The sequence below is a fragment of the Pipistrellus hanaki genome (assembly GCF_964339955.1).
Source record: "Pipistrellus hanaki genome assembly, chromosome: 9".
NCBI classification, from domain to species: Eukaryota; Metazoa; Chordata; class Mammalia; order Chiroptera; family Vespertilionidae; genus Pipistrellus; species Pipistrellus hanaki.
The window spans coordinates 79130192-79146478 of record NC_140511.1 but is presented as its reverse complement, the minus strand read 5'-3'; the positions used below and the strand labels follow the sequence as shown (position 1 = coordinate 79146478).

The 16287-nt window shown below is 57.1% G+C and overlaps 2 protein-coding genes across 4 annotated transcripts; one reads left to right on the top strand and one right to left on the bottom strand.

Moving 5' to 3' along the window:
• Nucleotides 1-437: 437 nt before the first annotated feature.
• On the top strand, nt 438-4971 carry SLC25A45 (solute carrier family 25 member 45). Of its 3 annotated transcripts, none has more exons than XM_084895345.1 (6): nt 438-851; nt 1874-1917; nt 2110-2181; nt 2348-2533; nt 3231-3489; nt 3649-4971. In XM_084895345.1, the coding sequence occupies exons 1-6, from the start codon at nt 815-817 to the stop codon at nt 3915-3917; spliced, it is 867 nt and encodes a 288-aa protein (XP_084751471.1). In that variant the 5' UTR covers nt 438-814; the 3' UTR covers nt 3918-4971. The 3 variants fall into 3 exon arrangements, with proteins under 3 accessions (XP_084751471.1, XP_084751472.1, XP_084751473.1); XM_084895346.1 differs by lacking the exon at nt 438-851 and adding an exon at nt 998-1076; XM_084895347.1 differs by lacking the exon at nt 438-851 and adding an exon at nt 1017-1113.
• A 5776-nt stretch (nt 4972-10747) lies between these two features.
• On the bottom strand, nt 10748-16178 carry TIGD3 (tigger transposable element derived 3). The gene is given in 6 exon segments (XM_084895329.1): nt 10748-11701; nt 11704-12219; nt 12222-12464; nt 12467-12886; nt 13712-14164; nt 15866-16178. Coding segments are annotated over 4 exon segments (1407 nt in total). The 5' UTR covers nt 12873-12886; nt 13712-14164; nt 15866-16178; the 3' UTR covers nt 10748-11459.
• Between the last annotated feature and the right edge of the window lie 109 nt (nt 16179-16287).

Genomic DNA, 16287 nt, shown 5'->3' with positions numbered 1-16287 from the left:
GCCTGGGCGTCATTGGCAGGAGGCAGCCAATCAATGATTCTCTCCCATCATGGCTGTTTCTATCTCTCTCCCTCTCTCCCTTCTTCTCTGAAATCAATACAAATGTATTTTTTTTTTAATAAAAAAAAAAAAAAAAAGAAGAGCCGCCTTCTCTCCATCCTCTCCTCCCTCATCCTGCGGAGAGGGATTGGGGTCCCGCCCTGTCAGTGAAGGTTGTAGTTGTTCCAGGAGCAGTGGCGGTCAGAGCCTTCCATCCAAAGCAGAGAGTGCTCCACCCTTCATGCACTCCGTCCCCCCGCCCCCCGCTCCCCATGAGGCTGTGGATGACTCAGCGGGCGGTAAACAACTGGGAGGAGCCCGGCCCCAGGCCGGTGAGTCACTGCAGGGGGTGATTCCCGCCCTGCCGGCTCCTTGTTTCTCCGAGGCTCAGGGGACGGGGCCCAGGCGGCCCCTGGTGGCCAGCTGGCTGTCCTCAACCGGGGGGCCTCCGTCTGTGCTGCAGGGCTAATGGAGTGCGGGCCGGGCAGGCCCTGTCCCCAGCAGACTCATTCCAGCCCTGCTGGCCGAGGCAGCCGGAGGGGCCAGGCCTGGTCACACCGCCAGGCCGTCGTTGGCGGGCAGGTCGCCGGGGCCACCGTGGGGCCCCTGAGATTCCGCACCGCACACCCCCGGGCCGCAGGCCCACCCGCTCCCTCCGCTGGTGCCCAGGCCGGGTTAAACATTAGTGGGAGGTTATCAGTTGGGTTCGGGAGGGAGAGGGTAGTTACACTTTCACCACGTCTGCTCTGCGGGAGCCACCGGCCCCGGCTGGACGATGTCTGTGGAGGAGTTTGTGGCCGGTTGGGTCTCCGGTGAGCTCTCTCTCTTCCTCTGTCACGTCCCCCAATGGCGGGTCACTTCCTGGGGAAGGTAGGTGACATAGGAGGAGCTGAGGCCAAAGTCCTGGCTCCCGGAGGGTCCGGGCCAGCGGCCCCAGGGCCTGCTGGGAGCGGTCCGAGGGAAGAGGACAGGGAGGCACAGGTGGCAGGGGCTGCCCCAAGGCCATGCTGCCCACCGCCTGCCAAGGGGGGAGCCAGGTGAACGCCACAGCACCTGCCTGAACCCACTCCCCAGGTGTGGGCTCAGAAGGAAGTTCACCTTTGAGGGCATCCGCTGTCCTGTGTTCCCCCTTTGGCCTGTGCCGACCTGGCCATGCACCGAGGCCTGGACCCTGAGGCCCGCTGTGCTACAGGCCCCGCTCAGCTTCTGGGACACTTCTCTAGGAGAAACAGGGGGACTTTCTGAACCTGCCTCCAGGGATGCCACCTCTCCCGGGGCTCCAGGGCCGGCTCTGCTGCAGAGAGCAAGACCAGGAGGCGGGAGAGGCCGGGGCTGGACCCTCTGCGCCTGGGGCCAGAGAGGCTCCCCTGAGGACAGGCTCTGCACGGCCGGCGGACAGGGCGGAGCGCCCGTGGGGCAGGGCCCGGACTGGACCCAGGCCCCAGACTGGACAGCGGCTGTGAGTCGATGGAAGGAAGGAAGGAAGGAAGGAAGGGAGAGAGGAAAGGAGGAAGGAAGGAGAAAAGCTGTCAGGGAGGCAGGAGCGATGGGGACCCCTCCAGAGTCGTGGCTAGAAAAGCCAGCAAGGCACTGGGGAGTGGGCGCCCAGGAGGACCCCGTGTCCGTGGCTGCCTTCTCCCTTCCGCACGTGAGCCCTCCCTCCTGGGGTCCCCTGGTCCCGGCGCCCGTGCGGAGGGCCCACGGGCCAGCGGGGTGTCTGGAGCCGTGGAAGGCCTGGCCCTCTCCTGCCTGAACCCCCCTTTCCTCCCAGCGCAGACTCGCTCCCTCGGCCTGGCGCTTGGGCCTCACTGACAGCACCTTCTTGTCACCACAGGGGCCCTGGGCTTGGTGCTGGGACACCCCTTCGACACCGTGAAGGTGAGTGGGGGGGAGGCACGAGGAAGGAGAGATGTCACCGAACCAAAGGGCGGACGCCCAAGGGAGGGCCTGGCTGAGGCTCCTTCCCGCCTCTGCTGCCCGCGGGCTCCTGCTCCGGGGCAGAGGCTGAGTGAGCTGCCATGCCCGCCGCCCGCCCACCCGCCCGCCCCCTCTGCCCGCTCTCCCCTCCAGGTGCGGCTGCAGACCCAGAGCACATACAGCGGCATCATCGACTGCATGGTCAAGACCTACCGCCGCGAGTCGGTGGGTGGCTGCTCTTTGGGGCTTGGGGGTGGGCGGTATTGAGCATCGTACCGGCTTCCTCCTCCCAGGCAGGCTCTGCCCTTGGGGAGCAGACCCAGGCCGGGCCGGGCTGGAAGGGCACAGGGGAGGCCAGGCCCCCGCCACCCCCGTGCCGCCCTCCCCTCAGGTCCTGGGCTTCTTCAAGGGCATGAGCTTCCCCATCGCCAGCATCGCCGTGGTCAACTCGGTGCTCTTCGGCGTCTACAGCAACGCCCTGCTGCTGCTCACCGCCACCTCCCACCACGAGCGGCGCCTGCAGCCGCCCAGCTACACGCACGTCTTCATCGCCGGCTGCACCGGGGGCTTCCTCCAGGTCAGGGCAGGGGGCACGTGCACACGCACATGCACATGCACAGGCACACGTGCGCGCACACACACGCACACACACACACACACACACACACACACACACACGGGGGCAGAGGTGGCCAGTTCGGCTTTTCCCCTCCTAGCCTCATGTGGTGACACACTGCAGACCATGGCTGTGCCCTCGGAATGTGAGAGGCTGTTCCCAACCGCCCGGCCTGGCTGAGTGGCCTTCCGCCCGCAGGCTGGGGGGGGCCTGGCCTGCCAGTGCTAAGAGCTCTAGCACCAAAAAACACACAGAACATACATGTATAGATATGTATGTATGTATATGTATGAGCTCTGGGGCCTGCAGACCTCAGAGCCACCACGTTCTGTCGGGCACCAGCTGTGAGGGTGTGGAGGCGGGAGGCTGGCCCAGCGCCCGCCCCTCGGAGAGGTGCCCCGGGAGGCGGGGAGGGAGGCTCTCTGAAGCTGAGACCCCAACACCCACGCGGTGACCTACGACCCCGGAGTGTGGGTGCAGGCTGCCCCTTTCTTCAGACCCGTCACCTCTCCCCCGGGTTGGGGGGCTCCCTGGCCGCCCGCTCGGAGTGGGAGAAGCCGAGCTCGGCCGCGGGAGGTGCTGCGGGAAGACGCCCTTCGCCTTCCTCCTTCTCCTCAGCACAGGCCCCCCTCCTGGCCTTCACCCTCTTTCCCTGCAGACCTACTGCTTGGCCCCTTTCGACCTCATCAAAGTCCGGCTACAGAACCAGACGGAGCCGCGGGCAGGGCGGGGGGGCCCCCCGCCCCGGTACCGGGGGCCAGTGCACTGCGCGGCCTCCATCCTCCGGGAGGAGGGGCCGCGGGGGCTGTTCCGGGGAGCCTGGGCCCTGACGCTTAGGGACACCCCCACCCTGGGGATCTACTTCGTCACCTACGAATGGCTCTGCCGCCAGGCCACGCCGGAGGGCCAGGACCCCAGTAAGTGAGGTGGTGTGAGGGCGGGGGCGGAGAGGGGTGAGGTGGGAGCCGGTCCAGCGAGGAGGATGGGGAGGCAAGGTCAGGGGAGGGCGCTCCCCGGTCTGACCCTGCCCCCTCTAACCCTGTCCTTCCCCCACCCCCCGGCTCCCTCAACCCCAGGCTCAGCCACAGTGCTGGTGGCAGGGGGCTTCGCAGGCATCACCTCCTGGGTGACAGCCACCCCCTTCGACGTGGTCAAGTCCCGGATGCAGATGGCCGGGCTGGGGCAGAGGGAGTACCGGGGGCTGCTGGACTGCATGGTGAGCAGCGCCCGGCAGGAGGGCCTGGGCGTCTTCTTCCGGGGGCTGACCATCAACAGCGCCCGCGCCTTCCCCGTCAACGCCGTCATCTTCCTCAGCTACGAGTACCTCCTCCAGGCGTGGGGGTGAGGCGCAGGGCTGCCGCCGCTCCGGGGGCCGAGCCCCCGCCTGCCCAGTCGGAGCCGAGCTGAAAGCACCAGGCTGAGATTTCAATGGGGGTCTCAGCCGTCCTGGGGGGGCCCCTCCCGCCTGGAAGGGACACGGCCCCCTTGTGACTTGACCCTCCAAGAGCTCTCAGCCTCCACCGCTGCCTGCTGCTAACTCTCCCCTGGAATCCAGGGGGCGCCTCAGCCCCTCCCCCCATCTCCTTTCCAAACCCCCCCCCCCCCCGGACTCCCCTCGTCCCTCCCATCTCCAGGTCCACATGCTTCCGTGACCCCCACCCCCTCCAGGGAGAAGCCCAGACTCCACCGCTCCTGAGGGGGCGCCTCCGCCCCCAGCTTTCCTCGCCCTCCGCAGCTTGGGCGGCCTCGCCCCGCCCAGAACAAGCTGCGCCCTCGGCACCCCTGGCCTGGGGCCGAGTCCCCCCCGAAGCCCCCCCAACACAGCATCGCCGAGGGGTGACTCCACCAGCCCAGGCTGAGCTCTGTCTCCTGTCCCTCCTCGGCCCCCCAGGCTGACTTCGGGTCTGCAGATCCCCTGCCCCCTACCACAGCCCTCTCTTTGTCCTGGTGGCTGATGGCCTTCCCAGCTCCCCATTAAACGGGGGCTCCTCGAGGCAGGGGCGGCACATTGACCATTTCCCAGCTCGGGCCTGGTGCTCAGAGCGGCCGGTGGACGGCTGCTGAAGGAGTGGCGCTGTGCTCCGGGCTCTGGCCGAACTCCAACCGCCCACCTGCTTCCTGTCCTGCCCCTGCCCGCCGGCCCCTCCCGGGGAGCCTGCCTCCTGGGGTCAGCTCAGGGTGCCAGCAGCAGGGTGTCTGCCTAGCCCAGTGGTTGGCAAACTCATTAGTCGACAGAGCGGCAAACCGTGGCTGGCGAGCCGCAGTTTGCCGACCACCGGCCTAGCCGTTCCCACCACGGCACAGGCTTTCTTATCTCCAGCCATTTCCGGCAGAGTGGGCGTGAGCACCGGCTGAGGGTTCGTGTAACCGGCAATAAAGCTGAGCAGAGTCTGTCCTGATGTCTGAGACCAAGCTGGTCAACCTGGGCCCCCCTTGTGGGGACCTGACGCCTGAACCCCTGCCCCTGCCCGTTCGCTGAGGCTCCAATCACCCTGGCACGGGGCCTCTCTCAGGCTCAGACGCGGGTAACGGGTCCCGGGCGGCACAGCTGGGGCCCCGCATCACACACTCGCCTGGGTGCCTCTGAGCCCCGACGCCAGAGCTCAGCGGCTACTCTGCCGCCTGCTCTCCAGGCGCTCAGTCTCCCAGGAGTCACCTGCGTTCAAGTTCACCTGGTGGGCCTGCCGGCACCAGCCCTGCCGGGGGCTTATCGGAGCTGCTTCACCAGATGGCGGGCACAGCCCGCAGTCACTCTCCCTCCGCCCTTCGCCGTACCATGGCCACAGGGCGCGGCCGCGGAGCCGGTGGGTCCCAGCCTCCCTTGCAGCGGGGTGGGGGTGGGGTGGGGGCTGTGCGTGGTTCTTACTGGAGGAGTGGTGATGCGCACACTGCCCTCACTTGCTTACAAGGCAGTTCCTCCCGCCGGTGCCCTGGGAGGACTGCTGAGGGTGCAGGGGGCGCCACTGGCCCGGAACCGGGGGACCGCCCAGCCCTCACGCCGCCCACAGCGGGCGAGGGCCTGCACCCTGGCCGGTGTCCCAGTGTGTCCGGGAGCAGCGGCATCGGACTCCGGAGCCGGTTAGAACGACTCCCAGCAGCCACCCCTACCCGCCCCCTCACCCCCCCACCCCGCCTGGGCGGGTCAGAGGCTGAGGCTGGGCCAGTCTGTGTGGGGAGAAGTCTCCTGTGACTTCACACACCTAAGGTGTCTGGCCGCTCGGCAGCAGACAGGAGCCCGGGAGGCTGCTGTGAGCGGGTGGGAGGGACCTGACCTGTGCCGGGGCCGCCACCCGCAGCCTCAGGAAGCCTCTCGCGGTGGAAAGGGGGTCTGCCGGAGCCGCACTGTCCTTCCCGGGCCGGCTCCCCCAAACCCCTTCCCGCTGGCCAGCCTGTGGGTCAGCGGCCGGCAGCTCCGCCAAGCACCGGGGGTGGGGCTGGACAGGACAGTCATGGGGACGCCGCAGGGCGCCTGAGGCTGGAAGAGCCAAGGGCACGTGAAGAGGTGGCGGCTCACTAACCCGGCAGGAAGGGGCAGGAGCTCTGGAGGCAGCGCAGTGGTTAGAGCATCCTTCCGTTACACCAGGGTGGCGAGTTTGATCCCTGGTCAGGGCACACACAAGCGCCAACCAGTGAACGGATAAGTAAGTGGAACAACGAAAGTCGGTGTTTCTCTCTCTCCCTCCCTAAGAAATCAGTAAGTACATTTTTAAAAATTAAAAAAAATAAAAGAAGAAACAGGAGGTCAGGGTAGTCCTCTGAAGTTTGCCATCTCTCACCACATTACCAGTTAGCAAGAGAATAAAATATTAAAATCCTGGTGTGACTGTTAAAATGAAATCCTCTCTGGGGGTTAATTTCACCCATAAGCCTGCCTTTGCACTTGTTTTCCTTCTCTGCTTCTCTCAGAGGCACCTCGTGGGGAGGGACTGAGCTCCCATGCTCTGAGCTCATTAGAACCAGAGTGCAGGCCTCGTGGGCCATGCAGCCCCTTCCACTAGCCCGGCAGGAGCTGCAGCTGGGCTGAAGAACAGAGCTGCAGGGGGGAGGTAAGCAGAGCTGCAGGGGGGAGGGTAAGCAGAGCTGCAGGGGGGAGGGGGAGGGTAGCTGCAGGGGGGAGGGTAAGCATAGCATGAGCAGTGAGAAAACTCACCACAGTATTGGAAAGGAGGGTGGAAAGACAAACAGGCAGGCAGGAAATGGCTGGAGATATTTTTAAAAGCTGGATGTTTTACATCAGCTGGGTCTCATAATATGCACATTAAATCCCTTCAGGAATTAACAGATGTTATTAGAGATCATCATTACTCCTTTTAAGATTAGTGTTTTTATTGATTTCAGAGAGCGGAAGGAAGAGAGGTAGATACATCAGTGATGAGAGAGAATCACCGATTGGCTGCCTCCTCACACCCTCTCCGGGGATCTTGTCCCAGGGACCTCCTGGTTCATGGGTCAGTGCTCAACCACTGAGCCACGCCAGCTCGGCGGTCATCATTATTCTTGAGACTCATTAGGTAGAAGGAATCCCTAAGAACCAGGACATAGTCAATGACCTGCTTTGAGGCTGAAAATGGGGGTGGTGGCTGAGGGATGCATGTAGGGCTTAGAAATCACAGGAGACTAACTTATGTGTATCGGAACCATCAGGCTACATGTGCAGGTAAAGGGGGACTGACAGGGTGAGGCAGGTTCTGGTATAAATCACTATCGATCGCCAGACTCACTGGACAGCAGAGTTTAGCTTTAGTTTCTTTAAGGGGAGTCATCTTAGCCTGGCAGAGATGGCTCAGTGATTGAGTGTCAGCCTACGAATGAGGTCACGGTTTGATTCCCGTCAGGGCACATGCCCGGGTTTCTGGGCTTGGTCCCCCTACTCCTGCCAATCAGAGATCCTCTGTCATCATTGACGTTTCTATCTCGCTCTCCCTTTCCCTTCCTCTCTGAAATCAATTTAAAAAATATATATATTTATATAATTTTAAATTATATATATTTAGATATATATTTTAAAAAGAGGAGTCACTTTTTTTTTAAAAAATATATATTTTATTGATTTTTTACAGAGAGGGATAGAGAGCTAGAAACGTCGATGAGAGAGAAACATCAACCAGCTGCCTCTTGCACACCCCCTACTGGGGATGTGCCCGCAACCAATGTACATGCCCTTGACCGGAATCGAACCCGGGACCCTTCAGTCCGCAGACCGACACTCTACCACTGAGCCAAACCGGTTTCGGCGAGGAGTCACTCTTAATTGGTGTCTCCAGTCTGACCACTGTCCTGAGCTCCAGGCAAACAGCCATCTCTGGTCACAGGTCCTTGAGCGCCATCCCAAAGGCACTGTTCCTGCCGTGCTCCGTGGCAGAGTGAGCCTTCAGGCCACACATCTCAAAGCTCTCCCTCCCCTCTCCTCCTGCTTCAGAGGAGACTCCAGCGCTTGTTAACCTGAAGCTTCCTGGGACTCACTCCCTTCCTTCCAATCCGAACACAGGCATATTTCAGGAATGCTGTGGGCGTGGCTCCAGACCTTTGAAATACAGCAAATATTGCAATAAGGTTTTTGGTCACATGAGGTTTTTGGTTTCCCAGTGCATACAAAAGTTATTTCTACATAATACCGTAGTCTATTGTGTACAATAGCATTGTGCCTAAAAAAACAATCAATGCACATACCCTAATTTAAAAACACCTTATTTTATTGATCCCACCACTGCCACCAAATCCCCCCAAAAAAACCTTATTGCTAAAAAATGCTATCATCTGAGCCTTCAGCAAGTCATAATCTTTTTAAAAAAATATACATATTGATTTTTTACAGAGAGGAAGGGAAAGGGTAGAGAGGTTGAAACATTGATGAGAGAGAAACATCGATCAGCTGCCTCCTGCACACACCCCACTGGGGTTGTGCCCAAAACCAAGGTACATGCCCTTGACCGGAATCGAACCTGGGACCTTTCAGTCCACAGGCTGATGCTCTATCCACTGAGCCAAACCGGTTTCGGCAAGTCATAATCTTTTTGCTGGTGATGCATCTTACCTTCAATTAGTAAGAAGTGCAACATCTGTGAAGGGCAATAAAGCGAGGTGTGCTGTGCCACAGCCCTGGTCCCATCCTGAATCTGAACAATAACTCAACTTTTTCAAATGCCGTTCTGATCAAGTCACCCTGCTCCTTTTGTCCCCCTGATAGCTTCCTGTTGTTCTGAGTCAGAGCAAGCTCCTTCCAGTCTACAAGGCTCACTCTGAGCATTCGCCTTCTCTTGGTTGCTTAGCTTACAATGATCTTGTGGTTTTCCGGAGATAAAGTGCAACCAATTAAAAAAATTCCCACAGCAAAAATTACCAGACCACAGGGAAAAAATTCCCACAACAAAAATGTCCAGACCCACGGGGAAAAACGCCACCATCGAATTAAAAATCAGTACAAAAAACACACAGATTTAGCTGTCTGTCCTTGCATTCTGCAATTATTCAATATATACTCCCAGTTGTGTGCTCTTTGATGATAACTGTCTCTTCTCTAAACTACGAGCTCCACGAAGCAGTGACATTGACTCTAGGTGGCATACAGAGGTGCTCAATAAATAAATTTGAATAAGTGAATGAATGAATGAAAGAAGTTCCCGACTTCCCTTCCGTCAGGCCAGCGCTCTAGACTTTATGTGGATCCCGCTATCATTAAGCGCCTAGACTCCAGACCCAATACAACAGACGTCATTTAAGAACCGTTACTAATTCTGCCAATGGTGTGGGAACTTCCCAAGGACCCCTCAAACGACAGAATGAGCGTAAACCAGGTTGTCACCTTGAAGATTAAAGAACCACACAGAAGACTACATAGACCGTGAGTCCCAGCTGAACCCAAGTCTCATAAATTAAGTCAAGATCTGGAAGGGGCTACACTTTTAGCAAAAGCAGAGACCAGAAAACTTCCACCCACCAGTAAGGGGAACCTACAAAGAAATATGCCTCTCTGTGTATGGTGGGGGGAAATTAAGAATAAGATCAGCTCCCGGGTGAACCAGAAACCAACCACACGCCTGTACTTTCACCTTATGGTACCTGAGGGCTGGGACACCTTCCTCCCAGAAATTAATCTATCGTGGTGCCAGCGCCCCCTTGTGCCTGGTTGGAGCAACTACATTTTTTTGAAAGGCGAGCAGCCTGAATCAGGATCTTGAGGTTTTCCTGAGACAAAGTGCAACCAACGAAAAAAATTCCCACTAGAAAAATTACCAGACCCACTGAGAAAAAAGCCACCATGAACTACAGCACCAGAACAAAAAACCCACAGCAGATTTAGCCCCCAAGCATTTCCGATATTAGGTTTATCAGATATAGAATGTAAAGTAACCATGCATAAAATATTTAAATGCATAAAAAGAATTAAAAGAAAGACAGTATAAAAATTATTATGGCTATCTGGAAAAAAAAATCACCCAAAGAACTGTCACAGCGGAAGAGAACTGAAGGCAGATGGGAAGGAACTGGAGCAGAATGCAGGGATATAAGAAGATGGGACCCATCTTCCTGCCTCTGGGCTCTGCATCCCGTCCATCGTCTTCTCAAGACTGGTGATGACAATGCAGAGTGTCCCAAAATAATGCCTGGTATACTCCCAACAATATAGATAAATAAAATAAAATAGTGCCTGGCAAGTAGAAAACCCTTTATAAATATCAATTTGTTTAAGCCACATGACCAACGTGTAGTCGGTCACTTGCCATCTCTCCCTCTAGAACAGGGACTGTGCCTTACCTTCGCCCTGGAGCCTTGTCTGCCTTCTGGACACAGGGGTGTCCGTGACAGGCTTGTAAAGGAGTGAAATAAGGTACAGAATGTTTTTTGCCTCGCCTTACTTTGCACGTGGCAGTACCTGCGAAATTGAATAGAATTGCTTTGACCTTGATTTTAAAAAACTTGATCTGGCTGGGATCGGTTTGGCTCAATGGATAGAGCATCGGCTTGGGGACTGAAGGGTCCCGGGTTCGATTCCAGTCAAGGGCATGTACCTTGGTTGCGGGCACATCCCCAGTAGGGGGTGTGCAAGAGGCAGCTGATCGATGACTCTCTCTCATCGATGTTTCTAACTATCTCTCTCCCTTCCTCTCTGTAAAAAATCAATAAAATATATTTTAAAAAAAACACAAAAAACTTGATCTGTTGGAAATAGTCCTCTTCGGCTCCTCTCACCCCTTCACACCTGATGCCCTGTCCACAAGGAAGTCCCACCAACTCAGCAGCTTCCTGACTCGGTTTTCTGGTTTCCACTTTTGCTCCCCACCTTCCCACTTTTCCATACCGCAACTAGAATTAGATTTTTTTTTAAATATAAAATATGTCATGGTCTTCCTTTGTCTCAATCTCCCTCTACCCCTAAACTAACATTTCCTGTCTATTTAGAATACAGAAGGCAACAGATCGATGTTCCTGTCTCATCAATGCTACTCTCTCTCAAATCAATAAACTTATCCTCAGGCGAGGATTAAAATAAAAATCCGAGTTCCAAGTTTCCATCCTTCTCCCCTGAAAATTACACCCTGGCCTCTTTCCTCGTTAAAAACTTTATTTTCAGAAGCAGAACTGTTTTAAACACAGAGAGTCCAAGGCATCGGCCTGTCTGTAAAGCCCAAATTCCACCTTCCCTAGTCCCAGCCTCCCTAGAGGTTCAGAAACTACCCGCCTGGCTTCAGGCCCCTACCCCGCCCCGGGGTCCCTCTTCCCTGGGCTGAGAACTTGGTCAGAGCTTAGACTTGGTCTCCCAACCTGCCTTCCTTTTCACCTTTCACAAAAGCCCGTTTCCATGGGAAACAGACCAGCCTCCCCCCGCCTCTGAGGGCGTTTCCATGGGAAACGGGAGAGGAAGGGGCTCGGGAGAGCAGCGGGGCCCTCACAGGCAGCACAGCCGCTCCGCCTCCTCCTCGCAGGCATAGAACTTTTCAAACAGCTCTGGGGAGGCGCCATTGCACTCAAACCAGCGCCTCAGCGTGCCCAGGGCCCGGAGGGCGTCGGCTTTGGTGGGCAGGGGCTCGAAGCCGCCCTCACCAGGCCCCTCGTCTTCAGTGTCCACCTCCTCTTTGCACACTCCGGACACGGGCTCCTCACCCTCCAGGTCCACGAAGCGGGAGAATCCTCGGGGCTCAGGCCGCAGGGCACGGGTGGCATCGCAGAGGCTGTGCCCGGGGACAGGGGTGCTCTGCAGGGAGCCAGCCCTTCCCGAGTGAAGCTGCTCACGATGGACGGGGGAGGCACCTCGGCCCAGGCAGCCGCCATCATGTGCAGAGCGTCCAGCGCGGTGATGCCTGCCCCGGCCTCCGCCAGCGAAGTGCCGGCCCTCTCGCTCCGGACAGCTGCCAGCTTGCCCAGCAGACGGTGCCGGTAATGGGCCTTGAAGGCCCGGACCACAGAGCTGGGCAGGGAACGTGCGGTGCTGGCGGCAGAAAGAGGCAGGAGCCTCAGGTGGCAGAGCCCAGACAGGCCTGCCAACTTCTCCGCCGTTTGGGCAGCCAGCAGCAAGGCGACCTGTCGGCCCCGCGTCCCCACGTCCCGGTCAAACTGTGCCAACCACTCTGACCAGGGGACGCCCCGGTCAGGGTGGAAGGAGGCCGGCAGAGCCTCGCTGCTGACCCCAGAGAAGCACCTTGGTGCAGCTGGAGCCCACTGACCAGCACCCGTCGCTTCTCTGTGCCCCTGGCGTTGGCACACAGCAGCACCTGTACTCGATCACCCGTGCCCACTCTGCCAGGCACTGCCCGGCACAGCAAGGGCACTTCAGCATAGCCAAACACGTCCTCTGCGGAGAAGTCTTTCAGGGAAAGAGGCAGCTGGGTCAGGGACGTGAGGCCTGAAGGAGGAGGTGGCTCCGGGGGAAACGGAGGTGCGAGGACATGGCGGCCCCGAAGCCCACGTTGTTCCGGCGTTTCCAGCGGACCAGCCAGCCGATGCTGGGCACAAAGTCCTGGCCCATGATGTGGGCCAGCTCCTTGGCCTTGTGGAGCAGCCTGGGCCCCGTCACATCCCAGGCCTCGGCCCGGGCGATGTGGTACCAGCACAGCAGAGCCTCGTCGATGCCGCTGTACTTGGACTCCCGCTTGTGCTTGCGCTCCCTGTTGGCGGTGCCGCTGCACCAGTCTGCCAGCAGCTTCTCCTTGTTCTTGCAGATGCGTGAGATCTGGGGCTGGGAGACCTGGAGGCGCCGGGCCACCTCCGACTGGGACATCTTGGACTCACCCAGGAGCTCCAGCACCTGGATCTTCTCAGCCAGGGACAGGGCATGCAGCTTCTTCTTGCTGCTCAACGCCATGGCTCTCCAGGCACCTGTGGGGAGGACATGGGCCATCTGGGAAGGGTGAGGGGTACACTGGGTAGGAGGTGTGAGGGCTGGGCTGAAAGAGGAAGGGAAATGGCTAGGCTGAGTGAGCAGGGCTGGGCACCGATCAGAGGAATGCCAGAACACAGAGGTGGGCTGGGGAGAGGGTGGCTCAATGGCCAGGAGAGGGGAGTCTGGGCTGGGGGGTGATATAATTGGGGGAGAAAGGTGAATAGGGCCAAGGGAACAGCTGCAGAGGCAACAAAAGAGTGTGGATGGAGAGAACATGGGGCCAGGGCTGAGTGGGCAGTTGTAGGTCAGACAATCAGGGCTGGGGGAGGAATCGGAGGAGGAAAAGGGGGATGAGGGCCTGGGCTGGATCTAGATGAGATCCTGGAAGACGGGGTGGTGGAGAGGATGAACAGAGTTGAGGTGACAGGTGTACAGATGACAAAGAGAGATGGATGGGGCTGAGGAAGCAAATCTAATTTGGTGCTGGGTCCGAGGAGCTAGGCGCGGCGGGGTGCGGTCTGGAGAGTGAATGGGAGCACAGGGCCTGAGGGCAGGTGCACAGAGGACAAAGGGCTAGAGGGGTGAGGAGGCCACGGCCGCTCCAGGGGGCGGTGTCACTGATGGGGAGGTGGGGGCCGGGAAGGGTATCTGGGCGCGGGCTCGAGCGTCCGAGACCTAGGCCGGCCGGGAGCAGGCTCCGGACCTGGCCGGCCTCTTCCCGCCTCGATGCCAGTCCGTCCCGGCCAGACCCGGGGTCCCCCGGCCGCCCCCTCCCGCTCCGCACCCATCTCAGGCGCTCGCCCCGCGGCTCCCGCCCGTACCCCGAGCCCCAGTCCGGGCGGCGGCGGGAGAGTGGGGGGGACGCTGCCGCCCCCCGGAGGGCGAGGAGGCCGAGGGGCTGCGCGGCCAGCGGCGGCGGCGCGCGCACGGCAGCCTCCTGCGCGCTCCCGCGCCGGCTCTCCCGGGAAGACAGCTGTGCGCCGCTCCGCTCCCACCCGCCGCGGCCCCGCCCCTGAGCGATTAGATTGGCCTCAGCCAGGCCGGTCCCGCCTCCGGGCAAGTCTCATTGGACGTCGCGGAAGTGGCGGTTCGTCGAGCCGTCTGGGGGCGGGGCTTCAGCGCGCGGTTGACAAGGCCGATCCGCCCAGCCTTCGCGGCTCCTCCAGCAGCTGGGACCCGCCCGCAGCTGGGACCCGGCCCGCGGTACCTGAATGTGGGGGCCGGAGAGCAGCTTCCTCACCACCAAACAGGGCTAATGCCCCTCAGGAAGTGGTCTGAGAAAACGGAAGCAAGCATTGTTTCACTAAAGCTGTTATCAGGGACAGCGCTGGCCTAAGTCGCACCCCAGCTACAGAGAACTATTGCCTAGGGCCAATTCTGACTTAGGGCGTGTGGAGACTAGATTTGGTAAGAAGAGGAAGAAGAAAAAAGTAAAGATAAAAATTATGATCAACAAATACATATATATCAAGTGAATCTAAAAATCAAGTGAATCAAAAATCGGAGGAACAGAATAAACTGGTGAATATAATAGAATCAGGGGCAAAGAAAGGGAGTGGATTGATAATTATCAGGGGGAAAGGGGTGCAGGAAGAGCAGGATTAAAATCGCACACCTATGGATGAGGACAATGGGGAGGAGGTAAGGGCAGAGGGTGGGGTGGGAACCTGGTGGAAGGGAGCTATGGGGGGGGGGGAGGAGAAACAATTGTAATAATCTGAGCAATAAAGATTAAATTAAAAAAAATTGTAAGATCAACTGTTACAAACCTGTCACCACTTGTGTATGCAAGTTTAGCTGAATTTCCTCCAAATCAACCAAAATACAGAAGTAAATAGGATGCTAAAGTTGATTTAAACCCAAATTCTAAATTTTTTAAAAAATTTTATTTATTTTTTAAATATATTTTATTGATTTTTAACAGAGAGAAAGGGAGAGAGATAGAGAGCTAGAAACATCGATGAGAGAGAAACATCCACCAGCTGCCTCCTGCACACCCCCTACCGGGGATGTGCCCGCAACCAAGGTACATGCCCTTGACAGGAATCGAACCTGGGACCTTTCAGTCCACAGACCGACGCTCTACCACTGAGCCAAACCGGCTTTGGCTAAATTTTTTTTTTTAATCCTCACCCAAGAATATGTGCCCTGACCAGGAATTGAACCTGCACTCTTTTTGGTGTATGGGACTATGCTCCAATTAACTGAGCCACCCGGCCAGGGCTACAAATTTTGTATTAATCAAAACAACTTAGTTTTTTTTTTTTTTTTAAATATATTTTATTGATTTTGTACAGAGAGGAAGGGAGAGAGATAGAGAGTTAGAAACATCGATGAGAGAGAGTCATCGATCAGCTGCCTCTTGCACACCCCCCACTGGGGATATGCCCGCAACCAAGGTACATGCCCTTGACCGGAATCGAACCCGGGACCCTTCAGTCCCCAAGCCGACGCTCTATCCATTGAGCCAAACCGGTCCCGGCTATTTTTTTTTTTAAGTCCTCATAGATGCTACATATAACATGAATGAATCTTGAGAACTTTTTTAAAAACATATTTATTGATTTCAGAGGGAGAGGGAGATAGAAACATCAATGATAAGAGAGAATCATTGATTGGCTGACTCTTACATGCCCCTTATTGGTGATCGAGCCCACAACCAGCGCATGTGACCTTCACAGGAATCGAACTTGGCACTCCAGTCTGCAGGCTGAGGCTCTATCCACTGAGCCAAACCGGCTAGGGCAATTCATTGTTCTTTTTAACAAGGAAATGTTATCACCTGACTTTACATAAGAAGTTAAAGTATTCAATTTTCTATCTGCTTTACAGAGTGAATTCATCAAAAATTTTAATTGGGGAGAAAAAGTTGTATTTCAAAACATGAAAAAACCAGTCCTGCCCTGGGTGGTGTGGTTGTTAGCGTGTCCTGTGCACCGAAGGGTTGTAGATTAATTCCCAGGCAGGGGACATACCTAGGTTGTGGGTTCAATCCCTGGTCAGGTGCATACAGGAGACAACTCATCAATATTTCTCTCTCATGTCGATGTTTCTTTCTTTTGTCCTTCCTTTCTAAAATCAATAAAGTAAAAAAAAATTAAAAACCTACAGCCCTTGCCAAAACCAGTTTGGCTAAGTAGATTGAGCGTCGGTCTGGGGACTGAAGGGTCCCAGGTTCAATTCCGGTCAAGGGCATGTACCTTGATTACAGGCATATACCCGGTGCGGGGTGTGCAGGAGGCAGCTGGTCGGTGTTTCTCTCATCGATGTTTCTAGCTCTCTCTCCCTCTCTGTAAAAAAATCAATAAAATATATTTTAAAAAAACAAAACAAAAAACCTCACAGCCCTAAGAAAGTTTTAAATGAACTGGCCTTCATAACTAGGAAAGGGATTCAG

Excerpts from the sequence above, each read along its gene's own strand:
- SLC25A45 (XM_084895345.1), top strand. The coding sequence starts at position 815 with ATGTCTGTGGAGGAGTTTGTGGCCGGTTGGGTCTCCG. Across the intron at positions 2,182-2,347 it reads AGACCTACCGCCGCGAGTCG|GTCCTGGGCTTCTTCAAGGG; the intron begins GTGGGTGGCTGC and ends CCCTCCCCTCAG. Across the intron at positions 2,534-3,230 it reads GCACCGGGGGCTTCCTCCAG|ACCTACTGCTTGGCCCCTTT; the intron begins GTCAGGGCAGGG and ends CTTTCCCTGCAG.